Source organism: Rhinolophus sinicus, chromosome 10, assembly GCF_057876585.1.
Source record: "Rhinolophus sinicus isolate RSI-liver-muscle chromosome 10, RSI-T2T, whole genome shotgun sequence".
NCBI classification, from domain to species: Eukaryota; Metazoa; Chordata; class Mammalia; order Chiroptera; family Rhinolophidae; genus Rhinolophus; species Rhinolophus sinicus.
In genome coordinates, this window is record NC_142510.1 from 2,588,149 (window position 1) to 2,612,653 (window position 24,505).

Consider the following 24,505-nt stretch of genomic DNA (forward strand, 5'->3'; position numbering starts at 1 on the left):
GAGTTCGTTACCCTAACAAAAAACGGTGCACTTAAAGCAACCGATAGCCTGAGAGCTGGAGATGGGAACGGGAGTGGGGGTGGGAAAGGAGACTCCAGATGGGGACAGAACGGAAAGAAAAATGCCTTTTAAATAACTGCCTCCTTTCATCTAAGATCTCCTGGCAGAAGACAATAATCTAGGAAAAAAGGGAGCCCCGCCATCGTTTGCCCGCATTTCCCCGTCTCCTCTTTCCCAGGCAAGAGGACAGGGACCAAACAGCGGGCTCGGGGGAGGCGAGCAGGTGGAGCGCCAATGCCCCTTGCAAGGACAGGTCACTGGGTCCCAGCCCACGCCTCACCTAAAACCCTGGGGAACCGGTCGCTGGAGGGGACCCGGCAAGCCCACCGCGGGGGCCGGGGTGGGCGGAGACCGGCGTTGCTCCGCCCCCGGAGCCGCCAGGAGACCAGTAGGCGGCACCACAGGGCCGCGTGCGCTCATATAGCGCTGGGTCCCGGGCACCCGGATCGCCCGGGCCACACTGAGGTTAGAAGGCAGGCGGCGACATGAGCTGGGCGCCCGCGTTCCTGAGTGCGGCCGAGGTGCAGGACCACCTCCGCAGCTCCAGCCTCCTCATCCCGCCTCTGGAGGCGGCTCTGGCCAATTTCTCCAGCGGTCCGGACGGAGGGGTCACTCAGCCGGTGCGCACCGTGGTACCGGTGGCCAAGCACAGGGGGTAAGTGGGGGAAGGCCGTGGCCAGGGGCTGGGGAAACTGGACAGGAGGAAGAGGAGGGTTGCGAAGCGAAGCAGCGGGAGGAAGGAAGGGGGGGAGGCTCAGCTGATCACTGCTCACAGCTGCCCCCTAAAACGTGGACTCTCCACTGTGCCAAGGGGCGCTTTACAGGAGTCCCCTTGTTTAATTCAACACGCTCTCCTTGTGGGTAGTAGGTATTCATGCAGTCATTTTACCGGTGGGAAAACGGAGACTCAGAGTGAAACTCAGTGACCTACCCAGCTAGTTGGTGGCAGAACCGGGATGGTATTTGCCATCTGGAACCAACGTCTAGAACAGACTGTGCTTACTGACTAAGGGAAGGGCAGAAAAAGGGACGGGGGTGGGGGGTGGGGGGGAGGCTGAGGGCCAGGAGGGCAGCGATGAGGAAAGAAAGGCGGAGGTAGGTACATGGGGACTTGAGAGCCCAGCATTGGTGGGAAGGGGTTAAAGCTGCGTCCTCTCTCCTTGCAGTTTCCTGGGGGTCATGCCCGCCTACAGTGCTGCAGAGGACGCCCTGACCACCAAGCTGGTCACCTTCTACGAGGGTCACAGCACCACCTCCACTGTCCCCTCCCACCAGGCCACTGTGCTACTCTTTGAGCCAAACAACGGCTGCCTTCTGGCGGTGAGCAACTCCCTGACCAGGGTGGAGTGGGGCCCCTAGGCCCAGAGCCAGGCTGGGAAGTTATTCTCCGTGAGCTGGGGGCAGTTGCATGCTGACCACACACGCCCCACTCTGAGTGACTGGATGCCAGTGACAGTGAAGGTTATCTGTGACCACGTGTCTGTTTCTAGGACTGTCTGAAGACGCATAACCCAGCAGCAGAGCCCACTGTTGCTTCAACTGTGTGACATGTGGAGTGATAATCTTGTCACCTTGTATATATTCTCGTCCTAGACCAGTTACTACAAATACACAGCTTGAACAAACCAAATAGCCAAGGAAACAGTTATCGAGTGACTCTCTGTAACAGGGAAGTTACTCTCTGTAATCCCTGGGAGTCTTTTCTGAGGGGTATCCAGTGACCTGCTTTAACATCTAATGACAATATGAAAAAATAGCAGTCGCCCACATTTATTGAGCTCTTTGGATATGTCAGGTGCTGTTCTAAACACTTCACATGTCTTGACTCTTAATACTTACTGCCACTCTCTCTCTGAGGTAAGTGATATTATTAGTCCCATTTTGCAGACGAGGAAACTGAGTCATAAAGCAATTATGCCCAACTTACAGGTTTATGTAGTGACTAAGGGGCATGGCTGGACTTGAGACCTACTCAGTGTAAGTCCAGGGCCTGTATTCTCTTCCAACTGCGCTCTTCTGCCCTTCTAACTGCCACGTACTGAGCACTTATCATGTGCCAGGCAGGAGCAATTGATCTCGTTCAATTCTGACAACATTCCTCGGTGGGAGTTTTTATTACAGTCGTCCCCCCCCCACCATCACGACCCACCCAATTTCTGTTGAGGTCCCAGAGGCTCAGAGTAGTAGAGTCACTGTTTGAGGTCACACCGCTGCTTAATCAAAGACCCAGTAGTGTCTGGCTGTGGAGCCTGCACTCGTGCTCTGTACCCTCCAGGCTGGCTCTGACATCAGGCAGTTGCAACCTCATCAGGGACAATCTCCTTAATCCCACCTGAACCTCCCTGAGTCCTTAGATCGTCCTTCTGCCCTGAATTTCTGGCTACCCAAGGAAGCTGGCAGCTCATTACTCCTCTGGGAAGGGTATGTAGTGCTGTCCTCAGCCAATGGAGATGGCATCCATACTCCCTGCCAACAGTGGTTTCCCAGGAAAGTGGGACCAGCTCAGACTTTCAAACAAAATGACAAGGCCTTGGATCCTTCCTGAACCTGCTCAGTAGTAAATGATTCTCTTCCTTGTCCGTGAGATGAGAATCCTGATACAACCTGGGGACGATTCACTGAGATGAGTGACTTATAAACAGAGGAGAGCAGTGCAAAGGCTGGTCGTTATTATTGGCCGGGCATAATTCAGTCACCTGGGGAAGCTTTTAATAACAAGGATGTCCGGTCCCAGCCCTGGAGAGTCACATTCAATTCATCTAAGGGTCCTGTCTGAGCCTCTTCACAAATCTCCCCACATGGGGGCGGGACTGGAGAGCTAGAGTCTCGTGGCTCCTGCACTGATGTCAAATGACTCATTCCTCAAGTTCCTCTTCATTTGGTGTTTTGAGAATCACAGGGCGAGGAAAGAAAATGGGTAATTTGGGGGGCTCGCCACGTGCTAGATGTTTCATGTATGCCAATGCATTTAATCCTCACAAAAACCCCTCTGCATGAATGGCTGGCGTTACCTTTGTTTTTACAGGTGAGGAAACCAGTGCTTAGAGATTACGATAAGTGTTCAGAGTCTCATTTCTCCTCAGTGGAGGAAATGGATCCAGACCCGACATCAAGCCCGCGCTTTGTCAGAGACTGTAATGCTTCCTAGGGCTACTCTTAGAGCGCTTCTCTCGCTTAAGTAGTGGATATGGGTGCTCCTTGCTCACTGTCTGTCCTTTCCTCCAAGGTCATGGATGGAAATGTCATAACTGCCAAGAGGACAGCTGCAGTGTCTGCCATCGCCACCAAGGTAAGATTAGTGCCTGGCTGTGTGTGCTGTCGAGGTGATCCAGTGGGTGGGGTTGGCCGTCTCAAGCGTGACTGTCTAAGGGAGAAATGAGGAACTTATTCTGGCCTCCCTTGGGACATAGCTGGAACTCCACATGCCAAATATGTGGTGTCAGGTGAGGTCAATGATTCCCAAAATTATTAGCTACCATTTGATGAGCACGAGCCGATTCCAGGGACCTCACGTGCATTATTCCTGATCTTCATCTCAGCCTTGCAAAGTAGATATGATTATCTATATATGCCAGGTGTAGGGAATGTGGTTCAGAGAGGGAATGTGACTTGCCCGGGGTCACACAGCTTCTGGTAAATCAAGGTGGTTGCCCCATAGGCCAGAGCCAGCACTGCACAAGGAGGAGAGGGCAAGCCAAACAGATCGCAGCCGTACTCGTGTGTTCATTCCACCAGTGTTGACTGAGATCCTGCCACGTGTCAGGCACTGTTCTAAAGGTTGGGGAGATGGCAGTGAACACGACAGAGTGGCACACACAAGGGGTGGGAAAGATTAGACAACACACAAAATAAAAAGGAAAACACATAGTGTGACTTGCTAAAAAATAATTAACTGATGACAACGAACCTCTTTTGAGTTTAATAATGTGTTAAGATTTGCTTAAAAAAACAACAACCGACAACAGAAAACCGTGTGTTAGAAGGACGAAAATAAAGCTGACACAAGAGTATTGAGAAGGGGTGATGTTTTAAATTACCCAGGGAAGACCTCACTGAGAGGGTGACATTGGAGTAAAGACCTAAGGACGTGAGTGAAATGGAGAGGGGGGGAGCTCCAGGCAGAAGGCGGGCAGGTGATGGGCTGAGGGTGTTTCTAAGCGGTGCCAGGCATCCTACGAGAAGAACTGTATTTATAGAGGTTGGCGTTAAGAGGAGGCGGCTTATAATGCTGCCTGTGGGAACTACTGGAGTCTGGAATCTTCCCCGTTAGATGCCGGAGGACACGTCTGGGAACGCTGGTGTAAGAGGTGGGGGAGGTGAAGACCAGGTGTCCAGGCCAGTGAATGGGAGGATTAAGCTGGTAATTGTATAGGAAGGGAGTACACACCTTGACGAACTGGTTTTGTGACATTACATCCAGGCCCAACTCAGAGCGAAATAATGAGGGGCTCCTTGGGAAACGTTTGCTGGCGACTTAGGAACAGAGTTACTCCTATAAGCCTGCTTTACGTTGGTAAAGGACTCTGGGCTTTTTCAAAATCATTTCCAACCTCCTGTCTTGACTTACCTTTGAATGTTTCCATAGGGAAGGCAGAGCAAGTATTCTTGGCCTCATTGAATGCACAGGAAATGGAGACTAGGGTTTCCTGAAGTCACATGCCAGGTAGTGGTGGGGTCTTCTGAGGCAGCCCAGTCTCCTGGTCCCAGATCAGTACTTTCCAACCCAAGTTATGCAGCAGCATCACCTGGGGAATTACAAAAAAAAAAAAAAAAAATTCAGATTCCTAAAACCTCCGAACGAAAATCGCTGAGGGTGCGTCCCAAGCACCTAGCTAACTTAATAGTCTCTGGTTGGCTCTGGTGATCATCCTGGTTTGGAACGAAATGTTCTAGACCCACGTGTCGGTCACACTGTGCTCTGGTGTGCTGATGAAAGTCTCCTCCCAGAAGAGCTGAGGGCTCCTGGGCTGAGGGGTTCAGAGCGCAGGCTCAAGCCTCACGGCTCTATTCCCATGGCCTCGGATGGCTTCTCCTATAAGGAACAGAGGGCCTGTTTTACTGGTTGCTTCATAAGAGCAGATGTTTTCTTCTCCATCACTTCTCTTTCCTTTAGGGCTTTTAGGAGCACGATACATAGGAAAAATATAGGAAGTTCTCAGGTCTGATGGGTGTGGGAACGTCTTTATATTTGGGCTGCAGCGGAAGCTGGGCTGGGGACTCGGGCACACTTCCTCAAGGTGACAACATATATCAGGCTTCATGTCTGGCGTGTGTTTAGTCACCAAATATTTGAGAGCCCACCAGGTGCCAGGTCCTGTGCTCAGCGTGCAGCATAGAATGGTGAGCAAAACCGGAGAGGGCGCCTGCCATCACGGAGCAGAATCCATCTCGGGAGATGGCTATTAATCCCAAGATCACACCGATAAACGTGAAACTACAGCCCTGACAAATACATTCCACCCAAGGGATGAAGTGCTACAAGAGTGTAAAATGGGGGTGGCGGGTAAGGGGTCTTGATCTAGTCTGTGGGATTTAGGAAGGTTTTTCCTGTGTCAGGGATATCTGAGCTGAGATTTGAGGAACAGTAAGAGTTACTCATGAGGGGCAGAGGGGAAATTATTCCAGGCAGAAGACAGAGCCTGTGCAAAGTTCCTGTGGTTGACAGGCACATGTGCTCAGGGAACTGCAAGGAGGCTGGTGTGGCTGGAGACAAAGAAAGCAGGGGAACATGGCATGAGACGGGGCTGGAGGGATGGGGGGCAGACCGTGTAAGGCCTTAGCGAAGGCAAATGAAACAGATTTTCCAACTCCGTGTGTAACTGAGAAACCCAGAAGATTCATATCCATGTTTTTAATTATCTGCATGCTTATAGGAAAAGAATGAAGTGCCACTAATCACGTTATGATTTAGTAAATCATAAACATTACACCATTTGCAAAAAGAGAGAACATTATAATGTTACGTTATAACTTCGGTTGTAACATTCTTACCAGGGCAACAAATGATGGAGTAAGGCAACCCGTCAGAATTAGACATTTAGTTTCAGAGGTTGAAGGTTTCTTTGACAGGACACTGTAACAATCTCTAAAGCCCAAGTGTACTTCCCAGAATAGATTCATACTGAAAAGAGAAACAAATTGATTTACTTAAGGAAAACTCACTTAATTCTGGTCAGGTGCATAAGATGGCTAGTCGTGTGGGTATTGGCATTTTGGAAACTTTTCAAATCAGATTCCTTGAACTATAGTTTATAGCACAGAATGGTACCTCTACTTCTGCAACTATAGGACCGATGAATATCTCATACTATTTATGAGACTCCTTTGAGCTAGTAATTAATGATTAAAAGACTTTCTCTTTTAAGGTCACACTCCAGAATTTCCATAATTAGCACTGTAAGAAAGAGCAGACCCGAGGAGCTCAAATTTTGCTAATAGAGAAGGGGTGGAACAGGGTTTTACTTTAAAAAATGGTTTGAAGGGCAAGTGATGTCCTTTCTCTATGCCACTAGTTCTCAACTGAGGACAGTTTTGTCGCCTGCCCCAGGGACATTTAGCAATATCTGGAGACATTTGTGGAACTGGGGCTGGAGGGGTACGGGTGGGAGGTGCTACTAGCATCTGATGGATAGAGGGCAGGGGATAGCCGCCAACAAAGAGTTATCCAGCCCAAATGTCAGGGCTGCTGTGTTCAAGAAACCCTGCTCTGTTTCCTACAGGTCATGGCAGATGCGTGCCAATTCTGTGCAGATAAGATGGCTTCTGTCTTCATGGGGCTTATAGAGCAGTACAAGAAAATAAGTCTGTAAACAAATAAGTGCTATGACGTGGTGAATTCTATCAGGGAGGTCAGAAGGACTTCCCTCAACTTCCTACAATGAATTAATTATACAACCCCACTCGCAAATGCAGACACACGTACACCCTCAGCGGGTGTCACAAATGCCAGTTCTACAGTCCTCTTTAGACCAAGACAGAGGCTGGGAAAGGGTCAACAGAGAGGGAGCTGAGCAAATACAGCTGCGAACCCCCACGGATCCCAGGCAGCTCAGCAGGGACCCACAGGGGCTCTGAGAAGTGCACGTGGCTTATCATGTCCCTGAGATGGGGGAGCACCGGAGAAAGAATGTGGGCTTTCCAGAGTGAGCGATGGGGCTTCAGAGACCCCACTGTATCATGGAATAGGACCCTGAGCAAGTTACTTCACCTCCATGGGCCTCAGTTTCGTCACCTGTTAGAAGGAGATAGCAATAGGAGTGTCTCACTCACATTGTCTGGACTGAATGAAATCCTGCAGGCAAAGCGCTGGCACATATTAGGTGCTCAGTGAAGGCTCCTTCGTGCCCTCCCCACTCTACAGAGGGGAACGGGAACACAAAATGACATCAACTCGATTGTCCGAGAGTTGATTTTTTTGCTGCTGTTCTTAAATATATTTGTCATATAACACTGTATAAACTTAAAGGGCACAACATATTTCTTTAGTACATTTATATGTTGTAATATGATTGCCATTGCAGCGATAATGAATACCTTTAGCTAATCATCCTTTCTTTTAAGCAGTTGCAATAATTAAGTTCTAATCTCTTAGCAAGTTTTGCTGATTATAATACTGTATTGTGTTCTGTATTCACCCTACTGTGCATTAGGTCTCTAGGGCTTAATCTGAAAAAGCCAAACCCACAAAAACAGAGAGTAAGATGGTGGCTACCAAGGGGCGAGGTCGGGGGGAAGACAGGACAGTGTTGCCTCGAATTCTTGAGGGAACTGAAGATAAGGCAGGAGTCACCTGATGCTCAAACTGTAGTGGTCCTTCACCCGGCTGCTAGCGTGTCCCTTCACCTTTTCCATCTCGTTTCTCTCAAATAGTTTTTGAAACCACCCAGAAGTGAAGTGCTGTGTATCCTTGGGGCTGGGGTCCAGGCTTACAGCCATTATGAGGTGTTCACGGAGCAGTTCTCCTTTAAGGAGGTAAGTCCAGGGAGGGTTGGGGGAGCCGCGGGGAGGGAGCGGCCCTCACCTTTATCTATACTCCTTCACTGCAACGCAGGTTATGCTGAAATAGTTGGGCGGAGAGTCCCGTCTAGCCCATTCTTTTAATGACTTGCCCAGAAGTCCCGCTGCAGGTGAAGGGTGGGGAGAAGGCCTGACTCACCTGTTCCCAGCCTCTCAGGTCACAGGGTTTGCCTGAGACGCAGCCAGCCCGCTGGGTTAGTGAAGGGTGACGTCATATGCATTACAGACCTTCAGTTGTCCTTTTGGCCTCTAAGCTTCGCGTAGGAGAATGCGGGAGTCTTTAATTATTCAGGGTTATGGATCCAGGACCTGGAAGTGAGACCTGGAGAGCAGGAGGCCACAGCATCCCAGACATTGGGCCACGCTGGGAACATCTGATGATGCTTTCATTTCATTTTCGTGTGTGTGTGAGAGGCCGGGGGCAGATTTAAAGTATGGTGATTTTATTTTTTTAAGGGTAAAAATACTACCTCTGCTTTGGGATATGTAGACTATAAAGAAGAAAACAAAAGAAAAATGCCCCTTTATCTGTTTTCCAAGACAACAGTTTACATTTTCCAATCTTGTCTCATCAACTTTTTATAAGACAGTTTTAATCCTGTTAGATACACACAGCTGTATGCCGTCCTTTTTCATTGTTCTAACATCATCATTTTCCCAGGTGACTGAATTTCCATATAATATTTGCATAATTCCCTACCAAGAAGGGTGGTATGGTTTAACCACTCGCTCACTACTGGGCCTATTGTACTGGTTTTTGACTTGGTTGTTGAACGTCTTTCGACATAATGTTTATTCCCATATTTATTATATTGCCTTATGGGACGTGGTTTAGGCCTTATTTTCAGCTGAAGGCTGACCACCCCCACCCTAGACATGGAAATCTGTTACACAGTCCCCACCCACCTCCGGGCAAGGCCAGTGATACCCCTCCGCCCCCACTTCCAGGATTCTCCTTGCAGCCCCGACTCTTGCCCTGTTCCTCTGCGGCACCAATCACTCCTGAAACCCTCCTCACCTTTAGCTCTCTGCGAACCCTTCAGATCCAGTTATTCCATGTGGGCGCCGCAGCAGACAATCCTTTTGGGGATCCCACCCCTGCTGTGACTCCTCCACAAGGCTGCAAACCAAGTGCAAACAGAGTGCGAGTGAGTTTGATGACGTGGAGTTTGTCCCTGTCATTCGCATTTCACAGACATGAAAACTTAGGCCAAGCGAAGTTAAGTTACTCCAGGGGCCATACGCGGGAGAGCAAGGGTTGAGGCGAAGCCTGTCTAGCTCCAGAACTTTCTCTGCTAAAGCATCACACTGTGCAGCAGCTATTCAACCAGGGAGGCTGTGTGTCCTGGGCTAGCACTGGAAAATTGCCCCCCCTTTCAAAGGGAGGAGGGCTAGAGAAAGGTCATTTTCGAATATCTGGCCAGGGGTCTGCCCAGTTAATGCGTCGGTACCCTTGCTCAAATGTCCGCTCTCCCTAGGGGGTGATTTACATAAGCACAGACCTGACTCCAGGGCAGTTCGACTTTCCTTGGCTCCCTTGGGCTTGGCTGGACATGAACAGCCCCAGAGTCATGGCCCGGTGTCCCTCTTGTTGCCCCCAATGAAGGTGAGGATATGGAACCGCACCAGAGAAAATGCTGAGAAGTTTACAGACTCCGTGCAAGGAGAGGTTCAGGTCTGCTCGTCCGTCCAGGAGGCTGTGACAGGCGCGGATGTGATCATCACGGTCACCATGGCGACGGAGCCCATTCTGTTCGGTGAATGGGTGAAGCCAGGAGCTCATATCAACGGTAAGCTGGGTGACTTCGTGAGCGGTGGGCAGGTGGCGGCCACCTCATCCCTAGGCTGGGCCAGGGGCTGCCCTTGCAGAGCTGTGGTCCTCGTGCAAAATGCCCGAGTGGCTGAAGGGCGCCGGGGCACATGGGAGCCCTGGAAAACAATATCCACTCCAAAACATGGAACAAAGTCACACACCTGAAACGACTAAATGTTAGGCCTCTGTATAATGGGACGTGATGGCAAATGGCCGCATTTTAAGTGCGATGAAGTTTACATGACAAAAGCCAAATGAGAGACTCATGGATTCTTAACATTGAGAATTAATTACAGCACAAAAGACAAGTGTAACGCGACATGTGGATGCTTTTTAATATGTCCGATTGGGTGGGTGGAACGCTGAACGTATGAGTTTTCCTGAAGCCTCTAAAGATCCTTACATGGCCCTGGGGGTTACAGCAAGAGCTGGTCTAGATTGTGGCCTAGTGTCGCAGGTGCTGTTCTAAATTCTTTATGTGTTTTTATATATCATTTAATCTTTACAACAGTCTCGCGATGTCAGAGCTATTATTATCCCTAGCCCCATTTTACAGGTGGGTAAACCAAGGCATAGAGAGATTAAGCCACTGGCTAACTTGCCCAAAGGCAGAGGTCCTTAGTGGCCTGCGAGCTGGGGCCTGAGCTGAAGCACTCTACTTTCAGAGCCCCAGCTCTGAAATAATGCTTTGTGTTATCTTTCAATAAGGAGCCTGGGTTCTGGCGGGTGAGCAGACAAAGACTAGAGGATTTTGACATGTTATAGGTGCCCCATGTTTTAGGGACAAGCACATGGTGTGACCTCGAATGCTAAGATCTCTGCACACATTGGCAGACAGGCAGGCCGGAGCCAAGTACCAACACCGGGCATTCACTCACACATGGTTATTGAATCCCGACCCCATGCCAGGCACTTCTCTGGATACTGGGCATGCCAGTATCTGCATAAGCTTTCCTGGTGCTTACGTTCTCTTGAGAGCAGGCAGACAACAAATAGATACACAAGTAAACAACTAGATTGAACTAGAAAGTTCCAGCTAAAGATATGTTCTGTGACACGTTTGAGGAGTGGGCCAAAGCAAACGGAGTGACTGAGTCTGTGGGACCGGTGTTAGGATGTGATGGTTCCAGGGGACGGGTAGGAAGTGGCTTCGCTGGTAGGTAAGAGATGGGTGGGGACCTGGCTTTATGGACAGTGAGACCATTTCTGAAAGGACTTGGGAAATCAAGAGAAATCAGTTCTTGGTGAAAAGGACAAGAGCTGGATCTTCAGCGAGACTGACTTGATTTTTCCCCTCAGCATCAAACAGCTCCTATTTATGACCTCACAGTTTCTGTGCGTGGTCCAGGAGTCTGGATGTGGGTCAGCGGGGTGCTCTACTCACACAGGATGAAATCAAGGTGTGGTCTGGGCTGCAGTCTCACCGTCCAGGCAATGAATCATCGAGGGCTTGCAGCCTTCTTCCAGGCTCACGGGGTTGTGGCAGGTTACTTACATTGTAGGACGAAGGTGCCCATTTCCTTGGGGCTCTCTCAGCTCCTTGAGGCAAAGTCCACATTCGTTACCATATGGACACTCCGTCTCTGAAGCCACCAGTGGTAGAATTTCCCTCATGTTGGATGCCTCTCCCACTTTGAATCTCTCCCCAGGAAGGGCCGACTTGGTTTTGAGTCAAGGCGTCTCTTATATTTTCCTGACCTAAGGACAAAATTGGTTTATGTGTTTGCAGAGGAGGCGTCAAATACACTTAAGAAAAGTCGGTTACAAGTGCAGTCGACAGATTTTACTTACTTTGCAGCTTGCCTGAGAGGCAGGCCCAATTCCAACCTCCCGGCCACTTCCGTTATCCTGCCCTGTGCCCCCCAGCCAGTGTCTGGCTCTCACCCATTCTAGCTCCACTGACGCAAAGCCAGAACCAGATCTGAAGCAGGCCGCCCCTTTGCTGCCTGGCCCACCTCCATCTGCCCAAGGGGCCTCACACTTCCCTTTGAGAACCCTGCCTGCTCAGAAGAACTAGGGGGGAACAGAGCAAGAGAAGAGGCAGCCTGAGAAGCTGGTTTTTTTCCCACCAGCTTATGATTTATTTACGAGCTTCATTAGCTAGGGCTTTTGTTCTGTAGAATTCCCCAGACAAACAGCCTTCAAGATGGACATTTTTACACCAGTCTCTTTGAAAATCAGAGTGAGGGAGAACAGCAGGAGAGGGAACGAGCAGAGAAAACTGGATGGCATATAATGCTGCCTTATAGAGGGAGAAGGCTTTATAGCATTTCCCAAAGGCTGGCCTGCCATGAACTAGATCCAGCCAGCAGATGTGTTTTGTTTGGACCATTGAGTATTCTAAAAATCAAGACATAATACATGCAAATAGATTTCCTGCTTCCCTTAAAAACAGACACACACACACACAAAAACGGGAATATCCAGCAGTGGACCTTCATTCTCACATGGCAACAATTAGCTGGCACTGAACGGCCACTGTTCCCTTTCTTCTGTGGGCTTGGGTCTCCACCATTTTCCAGCCCAGTCCCTTGGACCAGCGAGCATTGCTCGCAACCCACCATTCCCTGCCTGGCCCTGTAGGTCTTTGGTGGCAGCCTCTAGCGGCACCACCTTTCGTGCCAGTGCCAGGATTCACCCTTACGCTTCTAGGCTGTGCAGACGATGTGACAGCTCTGTGCCAGGAGGGGGCTGCTTTCCTTTTTGTGGGGTTTTCTCCGAGACCCTGACACTGGGCTCTGTTGTCACAGTTAAGAGATAAGTGGTTGGGGGTGAGGAATGGGAATAACTGAAGCAGAAGCAGACAGACAGAAGGCAGAAGTGTGGGGTGTGAAGAAGCTGCGAGTGAGGGCTCTGTTCCAGGGTCTGGGTGAGGAAGTCGCTGCTCCCGATTAAAGGAAGAGACGCGGCAGGCATGGCACGCTCTCAGAGCTACATACAGATGCACGTTTTCGATGCCTAACTTGGGTACGCGCCTTCATTCAGCCGGTGCATCGTTAAGTGGGAATCAGACATGAAGGGTACTTGTGGGGACCACAGAGAAGATGTGTGAAACATCGCACAGATAGCAAGCCCCCGTAAATGCATGCTAAGTTTCCTCACGATCGTTAGCAGTGAGATGGGAACGGAAACGGAAAGGAAGAAATGGCAGGCATTATTCTTATCCATGACTATTCAGTCTTGTGGATGGGGAGGGGGTGGGCCTGGGGAAACGATGCATTCCCAGTCTGCGTTCCCACCTGTCCACTGTCACCACCTTTCCCCAACCCGTCTTCCATTCTTTGGCACGTTAAGTGTCCCTTGGGACTGTCTGGGCTCAGGGTCCGTTTTGCTGTCCCTTAGCCATCGGAGCCAGCAGACCCGACTGGCGCGAGCTGGACGACGAGCTCATGAGGCGAGCGGTGCTGTACGTGGATTCCCGGGAGGCCGCCCTGAAAGAGTCGGGGGACGTCCTGCTGTCCGGGGTGAGTCTTCGGTGGTGGCGGCGCAGCTGGCCCCGCCCAGAGCCCAGGCTTTCACTCCCCTCCCCTTCTCTTTAGCCTGCTCCAGACCCCGCAATCACCCCCACCTCTTTGGGGGGTGACAGCTCCTACACAGCTCTCAGTCCTTTCTAATCCCCTTTTAAGTTAATGGGGCCATTTCGGTGGTGACATGTGTTTTCTCATCCTCTTTGCCTGGAGAGAGAAGCTTGATGGGTTTTTCCCCTGGACAGGGCTGTCCGACAAAGCAGTAGGATTGGGAGATGGGGGCTGTTGTAGCCTGGAAACCCTCCCAGTGTGGCCAGTAAAAAAGCAGTGGGGTGGGCCATTTTCTGGCCTTCTCGTGTTTTGAAATCAGGGCATAGAAGCGAGAAGTGTTTAGAGAAAACCATGCCTATTTCCTCACTGACACAACATTCTGGCTGCATGTACCCCTGGCCACAAACTTGTACCTCTGCATTCACCGTGTCACAAAGGCAGATGGTACCCCAAAAGGATTCTGGGGGAAGCCTCCTCCTGACATCATCCAGTTTCCAGAGGGTCTGCTTCCAGTTTTGGGGTGCCCTCCCTGCCCTGGCCAGAGCACACACGAGCTCCAGGGCCTGGGTCAACCTGTGTGCATTTCACAGGCTGAGATCTTCGCTGAGTTGGGAGAAGTGGTGAAGGGCGTGAAGCCAGCCCACTGTGAGAAGACCACGGTGTTCAAGTCTTTAGGTGAGTGCCAACCCTCAGGGCACACACAGAACCAGAGCGCAAGGCAGGTTACCTGCAGGTGGGGGGAGGGATGAGTCACCAGTTCTGTGGCTGCAAGGTTGTGAAATCCACCATTTGGGTCAATTATTTACATGTCTTACTGTCGTGGTTAAGCCCTTGAACTCTGGAATTGGGCAGCTGTGGTTTGGATTCCCTTCTCTGCCTCTCCCTGACATGCATCCCTGGGCAACTGACCTCACGTCTCTGAGTCAGGGTTTCTCCACTACCTGTTACCTAGAGTTTTTGTATGAAGTGAAATGTTCGTGTAAAACGATTTGTATACCGCAAGTGTCAGCAGGCTATCATTTTGACTTACACGTAGACCTAAATGAAACTCAGAAGCAAATATCCTCCAGAGGTGGGGGGTAAAAATGTCAAAAGACTGGGAGCTTAAGGGAAATGGCAGACAGACGCAGACAGGAAGCCGAGACCCCTTGTTTCCGTGCCTCCCTCCCCTCCTGCTTGCTGACTTGAGCAGGGGCTTCCAGGGGAAGCCCCATTATCACCTGATTTGGTACAGGCAGAGGCCAGCAAAGGATGGGCGTGGTCTGCTACAGCTCTTCCGCCCTAGCAGATTTCAGGAAGTGACATACAGGGTAACAGCTGATATTCAGCTGATATACCTAAACTATTCAAATGCTCCCAAATGGGTCAGTAAATAAGCTGCTTCCCTTCAGAATGGCCTCTGTCCCTCTCTAAAGATCGTTCCTATTTCCTATGATCGAGCCCCAAATTGCCACTCAGCGCCCATGCCGACTGGTCTCTCTCTGTGTCTTGCTGGCTGTTAAATATTTTTAAAATCTCATGCAGGGGGAGACAGGCCGAGGCGGTATAAACTTTACCCAAAGCCTGGTTCAAAGACATCACGCTGCTTCAGCTGTGTCTGAAAGTTTCAGAGTTCACAGCAGATCTGAGGTCAGCCAAACCCTTCAGGGGGCAGAACTCTACAGAAATCTGCTCTACCTCTTAGGGCCGTTTTGGTTTTCTCACTTTGGGCACTGGTGCACTGGCACATCCTTCCATCTAGCAGATGTGGATTAAACGCCTATTATGTGTCAGGCTCCGTACTGGTGCTGTGCAGGCTACAAAAATGAATAAAAACCAGCTCTGCCCTTTAAGAACATACACCGACCTATTCGAGCATAAGGACCGTCTCTGAAACAGTAAGACAGAGGGGGGTGGCTGACGGATGCTGGCTTTGGACCAGAGCGGGAGATAGCAGACTGCATCCTGGGGGCCAAACCCGGCCCGCCACCTATTTCTGTAGGAATGGTTTTTACATTTTCAAATGTTTTGGAGGAAATTTAAAAAAACAACAACAAAAAAATGGAGACTAAGATTCCATGACATGTGAACGGTACATGGAATTGAGACTTCAGTGTCCGTGAAGAAAGTTTGATTGGCACACAGCCGGGCTCTGTGGACCTACTGCCCTCGCTGCATCTGCACTAACGGGGCAGAGTTGAGTGATTGCACCAGAGACCATATGGCCCCCAAGCCTAAAATAGTTACCCTCTGGCCCTTCACAGGAAGTTTTCTTACCCCGAACTAACCTTGGATGGACATTTAACATCTGTTTGGTGGGCAATGCCACTAATGTCATATTCCCTGCCGTGTCCTGCCCTTCGCAGACCCTCCATGTCCGAGCTCACCTGGATTATGAATCAGTCCTGTTACCCAGATGGGCATTAGCACACAGACAATGGATCAGGAAACTGCCAGTCCCGGGGCCTGGCTGTTTTGGGAAAAAGTTGTTGTGACAACAAGTGAACCCAATTTCTGTCCCTTCCAGGAATGGCGGTGGAAGACACAGTGGCAGCCAAGCTTGTGTATGATTCCTGGTTGTCGGGTAAATAAAACAAAGGAGGTAGATGCTACGGTTCAAGCTTGTTGCTGCCAGTTGTCTCATCATTTCTGGATCGAATGAGGGAGCCCAGTCCCCAGGGAGCGACAGTTTTGTGCTTATCACGTCTTACCTTAAAAAAGAAGATCCCCGTTTGTGTTTGGAAAGCAGAGCTGGGTGGCCGGCCGTTCCTTCTTCTGTTCTGCCCGATCAGTGCTCCCTTTCCCCTGTATTTCACTAGCTTTTGTAATTCCTGGAAAATAAAGCATTTTCCAATTCTGCAGTTCTTGCTTTGGTAACTTCTATCCCTCCTGGCAAAGAAAGAGAAGGGACCAAGTGTGGCCATTCACTCCCTGGGGGAGCTCCAAGCATTATATTCTAGTTTTTCAATTGAGGTACAATATACATACCACAAAATTCACCAGTTTAAAGTGTATACTTCAGTGGTTTTAAGTGTGTTCTCAGAGCTGTGCAAGTATGACCCCTGTCTAGTTCTAGAACATTTTCATCATCCCCAAAAGAAACCCGGTACCCATGAGCAGTCACTTCCCACGCCCGCTTCTCCCCAGCCCCTGGCAACCACTCGTCTACTTTCTCTCTTTGTGGATTTGCCTCTTCTGGACATTTCACAGAACAGGAATCATGCATTATGGAGCCTTTCGTTTCTGGTTTCTTATAACTAAAGTTTCAAGGAACAATGGAGCTGCTGTATTGGTCAGGCCTCCTTTGGTCACAAATGGTAGAGACCACACCTCAAACTACGTTAGGTTGAATGAGTAAATGAACAAGGAATGGAATTTATTGTCCCTGTGATAAAGACGTACACAGAGAACTGGTTTCAGCTACAGCTGTATCCAGAGGCGCTGAGTGTCAGCGGGCCCGTTTTGCTCACTCCGCCCCTCGACTCTGTTTTCTTCAGTGTTGGCTCCAGGATCAAGCAAATTTTCCCCTGGTGCTGGCAGGATGGTTGCCAGCAGCTTCTGAATCATACTCTCTGGCAACCCCAGCAGAAATAGAGATTCTCTTCCTCAACCATTGAAAGTCCCCAAACTGAGACGTACTGGAAGAGCACGTGTCCTTACATCCTGGCTAAAAGAGATGGGATAGTCTGGCACATGCTTCCATTGTTGTAAGGTGGCCTGGCTCCTCTGACAGTGGGAACAGGTGGGTTCCCTTTAATTCCCCTCGTTTGTTCCCTGACATACAAGACCCAAGCTAATTCTGACTGTTTTGTTCACACATTTTGAGCCAATCTTTGTGATAATTGCCGATACAGTATTTACCCTTTAATTGGCACAATGGCAGATGTCCAGGGAATGGTAGGGAAGCCTATGGAATCTACAGGCTGGGTTACCTTAATTAAAATAAAATACAACACTTCAAAACCACACAACTTAACTTCTGGATTCACGGAGGTTTATATCATTTTCTGTGATTACTTTATACACTGCAGTTATGTTTGGTCCCTTTTTTTCTTTTAGTTAAAGTTTATTGGGGTGACAATTGTTAGTAAAGTTACATTGGTTTCAGGTGTGGTCCCTTCTTTTTAACCTAGCAATTGGAGGGGATTTTTACGTGAGGTTTGAAACTCACATACCCTTCATAGTCACGTGCCTTTATCTCTTCCCAGAATGGACGTGGAGGCCCAGGGGCTGGTCCTGGGGAGAATTCCCAGTTTTGCTGGGCAAACATACCATCCCCTTCCCGTAATTTCTGAGCCAACTGCTACCCCTCCGCTAGGGCAGCATGGAAAATTCCAGCCAAAATAGAAACACTCACCTCCCACAAAGCAGTCAAAACTAAATCTGGGAAGGCTGAGTTCCCCTAACATTTCCACTGGCCTGCAGCTGCTTGTTTTCTCCAAGAGCACCTTTCTGTTTCCCTAACACTGTATTTTCTCCTTCAACTAGCAGTGAGGGTTTCCAGCTCAAAAATCCTTTGCAACCCTCATGCTGCCTCTTGTTTGCTAAAGTACAGATTTTCTATATTACTTTTACCTCTGACAATGATGTACAAAGCTCTACAGGAAAGCATCTTTTTGTCAACAACAGTATTTCCCTCATGGCTTATACTTCTCCTATATCCTAGCAACGAGCGTCTCATCTGACCGATTCTGGGGAATACGTGGCACCTATAATAATGAAGCAGCAATAGGCTCAGGCACTAGAAGCTCTTTGAGTCCGTTCTACGTGCCAACTGCTTTCGTATACGTTACTGAAAGCAAATACAACTTCAGTGGATTCCAGACCAACAAAATGTGAAATCTGTAAACAAACTGTCCTCTAGGGCCATACATTCATTCGATGACTGACAACCTTTCTGAATCCAACCGTTGAGACAGAATAAACCAACTGTTTATCAGATTGGAGCATCTGTTTTCCCCCCTAAGCTTACGTCCTCCGTGGTGCCTGTTGCAATGACACAGATGTAAGTCAGGAAACATGATGCTGACGAGAAACAGCTATATGTACGTCACACACACAATCGATGGTGGATTCCCCTTGATGGAAGTCTGGCCATAAAAATCCAGTGAAGCTTAGCTATCCAGTAGGGTTTCAATTTGATTTTGGGGTTGCCACTCAAAAAATGTCAGCAGCAGTGTTGCCGATTTATATTGTAGAACCCACATGTGTTCAGACATGCAGCAACGGTGACAGACAATAGTTAATAAAAGATAGGTACATAATGAGCATGGAAATATGTTAACTTTTACAATCAAATTTGCCCTACAAAGAATATACATTTTCCTTTTTCTTTTTTTTTACTGTTAGAAAAACCATCAAATATGCCGTACTTATTTTTCCCCCTGTATTCTTCTTTTCCTCCTCCCTGACCTTCTTGCTTAAGCACCATATTAGTCTGCTCAGGCTGCCATAACAAAATACCACAGGCTGGGTGGCTTAAACAACAGAAATTTATTTTCTTTACAGCTCTGGAGGCTGGAAGTCCAAGATCAAGGTGTTGGCAGGTCTGCTTTCCCCTGAGGTCTCTCTCCTTGGCTTACAGGTGGCCACCTCCTTTCTGTGTCCTCACTTGGCCTCTTCTCTTTGGTGTCTCTTCCTCTTATAAGGACCACGGTCATGGTGGGCTAGGGCCCCACCCTTATGACCTCATTTAACTCGGTTGCCTCTTTCCTTAAGGTCTTATCTCCCAATATAGTCACATCGCGGGTTAGGGTTTCGGTATATGAATTTGGGGGAACATAATGCAGTCCATAGCAGGTGCCCTATATTCTGTATTTCTTTTCTCTTGCTACCTGCCACTCTGTCTCTGTTCTCAGGCGGGAGGTATTATAGACCCATTTCCATCACCGTAAACATGTAAACATCTGTTACAGGTTTAGACACTTTTAAGTTAGGCATCAAGTCTCAGGCCAATGGAGGAACTTTCCACTCCACCAACAGACAATGTACAGAGCTAAGGACAGACCTGGCATTAGAATCCCCAGGCCACGAGAATCAGGAAGTAAGCAGCCGTGTGATGAGAAATTATAATCTTAAATCCAGAGTTGGAAAAGCAAAGAGAATTTTTTCCCCTTCTCTGTCATCCACTTAACCCTTTCTATATTCAAAAATATTAAAAAGCTAATTGAAGAAGAACTCCATTTTTTTTTTTTTTTTAAAATTCCCAGGTTTCCTTGAATTTCTCACTGGTGGGTTACGTAGATAGGTATAGTGAATTTCTCCGAGTAGAGCTTGGGCCTCTTTCTTCAGTGGGCATTCCCCAACCCCTGGGACCCCCTCCCAGTGGCCTGGCGTTCGGTAGAAAGCGGCTGTTGCCTGGAGTGCTTCCCGTGGGGCACGGCGTCACCCCACTGCCGCCGGCTCACCCTGCTGAGCCAACAGGCCGTCAGAGGCTGGTGTCGACCAGCTGCCCAGGCTGTTGGAGCACCTGCTTCCTCCTGTTTACGGCATTGAGGACTTTCTTCCTGGGACCCAGCTGCATCTGTATGCTTTGCAGGTCCTCATCAGAGCAAAGCAGCAGAGCTTCCAGGTCCATCTGCTCCCTCGTGAAGAAAGGCAGGAATTCTTCCAGCTGGTGGGACTGCAGGAACACTTCCAGCGGCGTCGCATCCGAGGCGTCCTCTTCCCACTGCACTGCTTCCTCGTCCCAGGGCAGCGTGTCTTCAGCGCCCACTTCCTCTCCCTCTTCGTCGGCCTCAGCGTCGTCCGCTTGTGCCGCTCCTTGTCTCTGAAGCAAGTCGCTGGGCATTTTAAACGCCAGCTCCCCCTTGCTGTCTGGGATGTATTCAGGGCTCAAGGCTGTGTTCCTTCTAAACACGACATTTCCTAGACCCGGGCGTTTGAGAATGGATTCCTGCTGCCCGCCGCTGCCTTCCTCCTCACCTGGGACCTGGAGCTTCTCTTGGAAGTCCCCTGACAAGGCGTCTTCCTCCTCCTCTCTGAACACTTCCATCACGTTTCTCTGCCCACTCCTGCTCTCCTTCCCTACGGGCTCTGCGGTGTCTTTGTTCTTCTTGAACTTGAGCTTGAACGTGTCTTTAATGCCCTTAGACAGTGACCCCAATGGGCGGGCACCCGCAGAAGCCTTGGACAGGGACGGCCCGGGGAAAGGGCCCTTGGCAGAAGAGAGAGTCCCAGCGTTCTCCTTGTTGTAGGTGCGGGCCATCTTGTTTTGGTGCTTCTCCTGCAGCCGCTCACACTCCTTCATCTGCCGCCTGGCGTTCTTCTGCGCCTGCTCCTTCAGCCGGGTGACCTTCCTGGGGTTCATGATGTTCTGGGCCGTGGCCGCCTTATCCAGGAGAGCGACACATTCATTCCGCTCCCTGCTGGCGGCCGCATCAAGGGGAGACCGCAGGTCGTTGTCCAGGGCAAAGATGTTGGCCCCGAAATTGACCAGGAAGGAGACGCAGTGGGCGTGGCCATTGGAGGCCGCGTGATGTAGCGGAGTGTTCCCCCAGATGTCACATCTATCGGGATCCCCCCTGGAAGAGAACATATCAAAGACACACGCTAAATTTTTTTTTTTTTCTTTCTCTGAACGTGAGGTCCAAAAAAATAAAGAAAAAAAACAAAATGCATGTGAATCCTGCCTTGGCATTGTTATAACTTCTCCAAGTCCAGATATGTCACGGCCAGACATCACATGGCCAGAAGCAGACAGAGCCCATCTCTACCCTGGGTCTCATTTTTCAAACCAAGAATCTTCCCCAAAGAGCAACTTTCATGTCTCATCGTCTGGTATTGGGTCACGTGCCTAAGAGGAGGGAATTAGAACTATGACGTTCTACTCAGATTAACTGGAATTTTCCCCTGAAGGTAGGGATAGGATTGGTGTGGTGGCAAAAGTTTAACAACTGGCACCCCCAGGAAAATAAATCAAAGCCCTGATTTATAGCGTGTGCCAATTTCCGTGGTGTAAATACACTCACCATGGCGAATTTCAAGTTACTAAGGTGACATTACTGGACACGGAGTTTGGAGGGCATGGGCAGCGGTACAGCATTATAAACTATTCCCACCACGTAGATATAATAGACATGCATAATCTTAAGAGCATAGATAGTAGCAAAATAATTAGGAAGTCATGAGTTTTGAAATGTAATTTATCAAATTATAAGTTTATCTAGCTCTATTTTTAATAATGGCTGTGTTTGACTCCCAGACTTCCTGAAAATCTAACAATCATCTCTCTTGAGCTGATAAGAGCTGGTGCCAGCGCGTCACTGCTACCTTCCCCTGAGTCACCTGCAGGGCAATAAACAACGGAACAAAGCTGGGTCCCCAGCAGCAAGAACGAAAAGAGGGATAGATGTTGGGTAGGGAGCAAACAGTGTCTGCCACAGCCACTCATTGCTCCTACAAAGGGCAGAACATCTCCACTGATTCCTCCGCTTACCTCCATGCAATTAGTGTCCTATACGTGGATAGTTCTGCAATGGCTGGAGGTGGAATCGGGGCACTGTTAGATGGTATTAAAGCCAGAGACCCATTCCTGGCACAGAAACGGGCATGGTAGGTGCTCAATAAAGATTTGCGGAATGAATGAATGCCTACTGGAATCCTTCTCCAGAGCCCCACCTCGACCCCCCCACTGCCAGGTCTTGAGTTACAAATAGGTACAAATAGAAAGTAATAGCATATTCTTAGGTGCGTGGCTCTAGCCCCAAGCCACTGCTGAGAACAATGAGAATACAGGTACTAAGGGACCCTCGCCCAGACTTCCTGAATTAGAATCTGAAGTTTGTAAACAAGATCCTCAGGGTTCTGCAGTCTCACTGCAGGGTGCGAAGAGCTAGACTGGTTAATATGGCCCAGCCACTGTCCAACCACTGGCTGAATCAACCTCTTCCATGGGAGCCCCTGGCCTCCTCGTGCTCTTCAGTTATGGAGCACTTATACGTTCATTGTCACCCCCTCCAACAACCATCACAATCATCCTCTTAGAGAATGAGGATGAAACTAATTATCAGCAGAGCAACGGAAGACTCAGAGGGTTTAACTGATTTGCCCAGTGGCACGCAGGCGGCACACTGGGTCAGGCCCGTCTCCAAGGTCTCCAACACAATACAGTCTTATGGTTACACACCTCAGCTTTTTCACTTCAACAGTCACGAGGCCTTAAGCTAACTTTTCTAAGACTCAGGAGCCTCAACTGCAAATTCAGGATATTAGCTACTCATGGAGCTGTGATGTGAATAAGTGAATACACATGAAGCAAGAGAAAAGTGCTTAGTACATAGTGAATGTTCAATAAACATTACCTACTATTATTTCCCTTCTCTCTAAACTCAGAATCCTTAATTTCACGTATTTCTTTTTTCTCACACCCACCTAGTCAATTCCTGCAGCACTCCAATAGTTCCTATGGCTTTCTAACACTCACAGTCTTTCTTAATTTGTCAAATATTTATGTGTTGTCTCCATAATTAGATAATATGCCTCAGAGGGCAATGCCTGTGTCTTTTTGTCCTTTGCACTATCAGTGTCTCCTAGCAGAAGCTTGAAACTCAACCTAAGGAAGCCACGCAGGTAATGAAAGTAACTGAAAGGGTCACAGTTCAAGAGCAAGCTGCATCTAGATAGACGGGCCGGTGCTGGGTGCTCGGCTGTGGCGGATTGCTACCTGGAACAACAGCCGACACCACACGTCGCCAGAGCTTCCATTTTTCAAACAAAGCCAGACATCCAGGATTTCATGTGAACCTTTTTGATATTTAAATGTTGGCTCAAATTTAAAAGAAAAATACAGTGAAGCCCAAATAAAACACCCGTGAGCTAGAGGCAGCCCATAAGCTGGCAGTTGGCAGCCTCCTCTGAGCAGAGAACAGCATGAACAAAAGCACATGTGGGTGACATTACATGGCATATTTGGGGAACCAGGAGTCTACTTCGGCGTGACCAGAGTGCATGGAGATGGGGCAAAGGAAATAAGCGCCAAGAGGAAGGAAAGAAAATGAAATTGAATCTAAGGAAAGCAAATATTAAATAACACAGTTGTGTTGGGTGGCCACTTTCAAGAGAGCGCTGGTCAGTCAGCCTGATTTAATTGTCTTGGATCAAAGGAAACCTCTTTTAACCTTAATGCAGTTGTGTATCTTTGGGGAGCGCAGTGTCTCACCCCCAAAGATGGAGTTTCACTTTATTTATTTTAACCAAACACCATATTCAAAAGACAACAAAGAGGGATTGTAAAGCATCCAAGACATTACTATAAACATAAACAAAAACATACTGATTAAATTTGCCTGAAATTATTCTTGGATTGGGCAAGTTAAAAAAGAAATTATTGAGAGGAGTGAGCTGTGGTGGGGATGGTACAGGGTATTGAGAAGTTTGAGTTAAATCTACACGCTTCATTCAGGCTGTAGAGTAGTGGAATTTTCCCATCTCCAGGGATCTTAATGATCCTTTCACAATAGGAAGAACATAAGGAAAACCTGAAATGATAACCCCAAAGATGGGTCCTCATTTAAGAAAATTTCAAATGCAAAATTCCCAATTTACAGACGAAACTGTCAGTAAGAGGATCCACATGGTTCCCTAGTGCATTTGAGCTACATCCACTTGCAAAAATTCTATTTATAGACAACTTTCCAACTTAGATCAAAGAATTTTCTATTCACAGGTTTCACGGGGTCCTTCTAAACTCAATCTTTGTTTTTCCATCCTTGGTGTCTTTCCCGTTTCCTGACAGAACTATTACACATCCCCTGTGTAGGTATACACACGGGTCCCACCTCACTGATCGGAATTCAATGTTGATCTTACACAGCTTCCTGGGGCTCAAGTCACTCTAGTGTTAATTATTTTTCCTATCCCCATCCCCCCTTTTCTCCCAAAAGAGAAACTCACTGAAAAGATTTTTAAATAACCACATTTTGCCCTTGCTTTTTGGTAGATCAGTACATCTGGGCAATACTTTTTAAAGTTGGATTGTTCTTATTGTCACTAATAAGCAATTTGCTCATATCCATTTCAATTTCTCCTTTTGAAGTTGATTTTTTTGTGTATGAGGTTGTTCTCAGAAAAGAAATCATTCTTTCAAAAATGTTTTTCCACATAAGAAGGAATATTTACA

General features: G+C 48.6%; 2 protein-coding genes and 1 long non-coding RNA gene across 4 annotated transcripts in view; 1 reads left to right on the forward strand and 2 right to left on the reverse strand.

The window, feature by feature from the left end:
• Window positions 1–30: 30 nt before the first annotated feature.
• On the forward strand, window positions 31–16,247 carry CRYM (crystallin mu). The gene is made up of 8 exons (XM_019751668.3): window positions 31–715; window positions 1,227–1,380; window positions 3,287–3,349; window positions 7,930–8,031; window positions 9,683–9,866; window positions 13,232–13,353; window positions 13,998–14,082; window positions 15,914–16,247. The coding sequence occupies exons 1-8, from the start codon at window positions 546–548 to the stop codon at window positions 15,976–15,978; spliced, it is 945 nt and encodes a 314-aa protein (XP_019607227.1). The 5' UTR covers window positions 31–545; the 3' UTR covers window positions 15,979–16,247.
• LOC148756826 (uncharacterized) lies at window positions 4,383–8,699 on the reverse strand. The gene is made up of 3 exons (XR_016022505.1): window positions 8,216–8,699; window positions 6,052–6,181; window positions 4,383–4,805 (listed from the first exon to the last, which is right to left on the reverse strand). It is a non-coding gene; the product is annotated as an uncharacterized LOC148756826 (long non-coding RNA).
• Window positions 16,248–18,860: 2,613 nt separating the features above from the next.
• Window positions 18,861–24,505, reverse strand: part of ANKS4B (ankyrin repeat and sterile alpha motif domain containing 4B) — a 41,984-nt gene continuing 36,339 nt past the window's right edge. For both annotated transcript variants that reach the window (XM_088801192.1, XM_019751635.3), the window contains one exon: window positions 18,861–20,909. In XM_088801192.1, the coding sequence (XP_088657318.1) occupies window positions 19,814–20,909 (1,096 nt within the window). In that variant the 3' untranslated portion in view covers window positions 18,861–19,813. The remainder of the gene's footprint in view (window positions 20,910–24,505) is intronic.

Excerpts from the sequence above, each read along its gene's own strand:
- CRYM (XM_019751668.3), top strand. The coding sequence starts at position 546 with ATGAGCTGGGCGCCCGCGTTCCTGAGTGCGGCCGAGGTGCAGGACCAC. Across the intron at positions 8,032-9,682 it reads AGCAGTTCTCCTTTAAGGAG|GTGAGGATATGGAACCGCAC; the intron begins GTAAGTCCAGGG and ends CCCCCAATGAAG. Across the intron at positions 9,867-13,231 it reads GCCAGGAGCTCATATCAACG|CCATCGGAGCCAGCAGACCC; the intron begins GTAAGCTGGGTG and ends GCTGTCCCTTAG.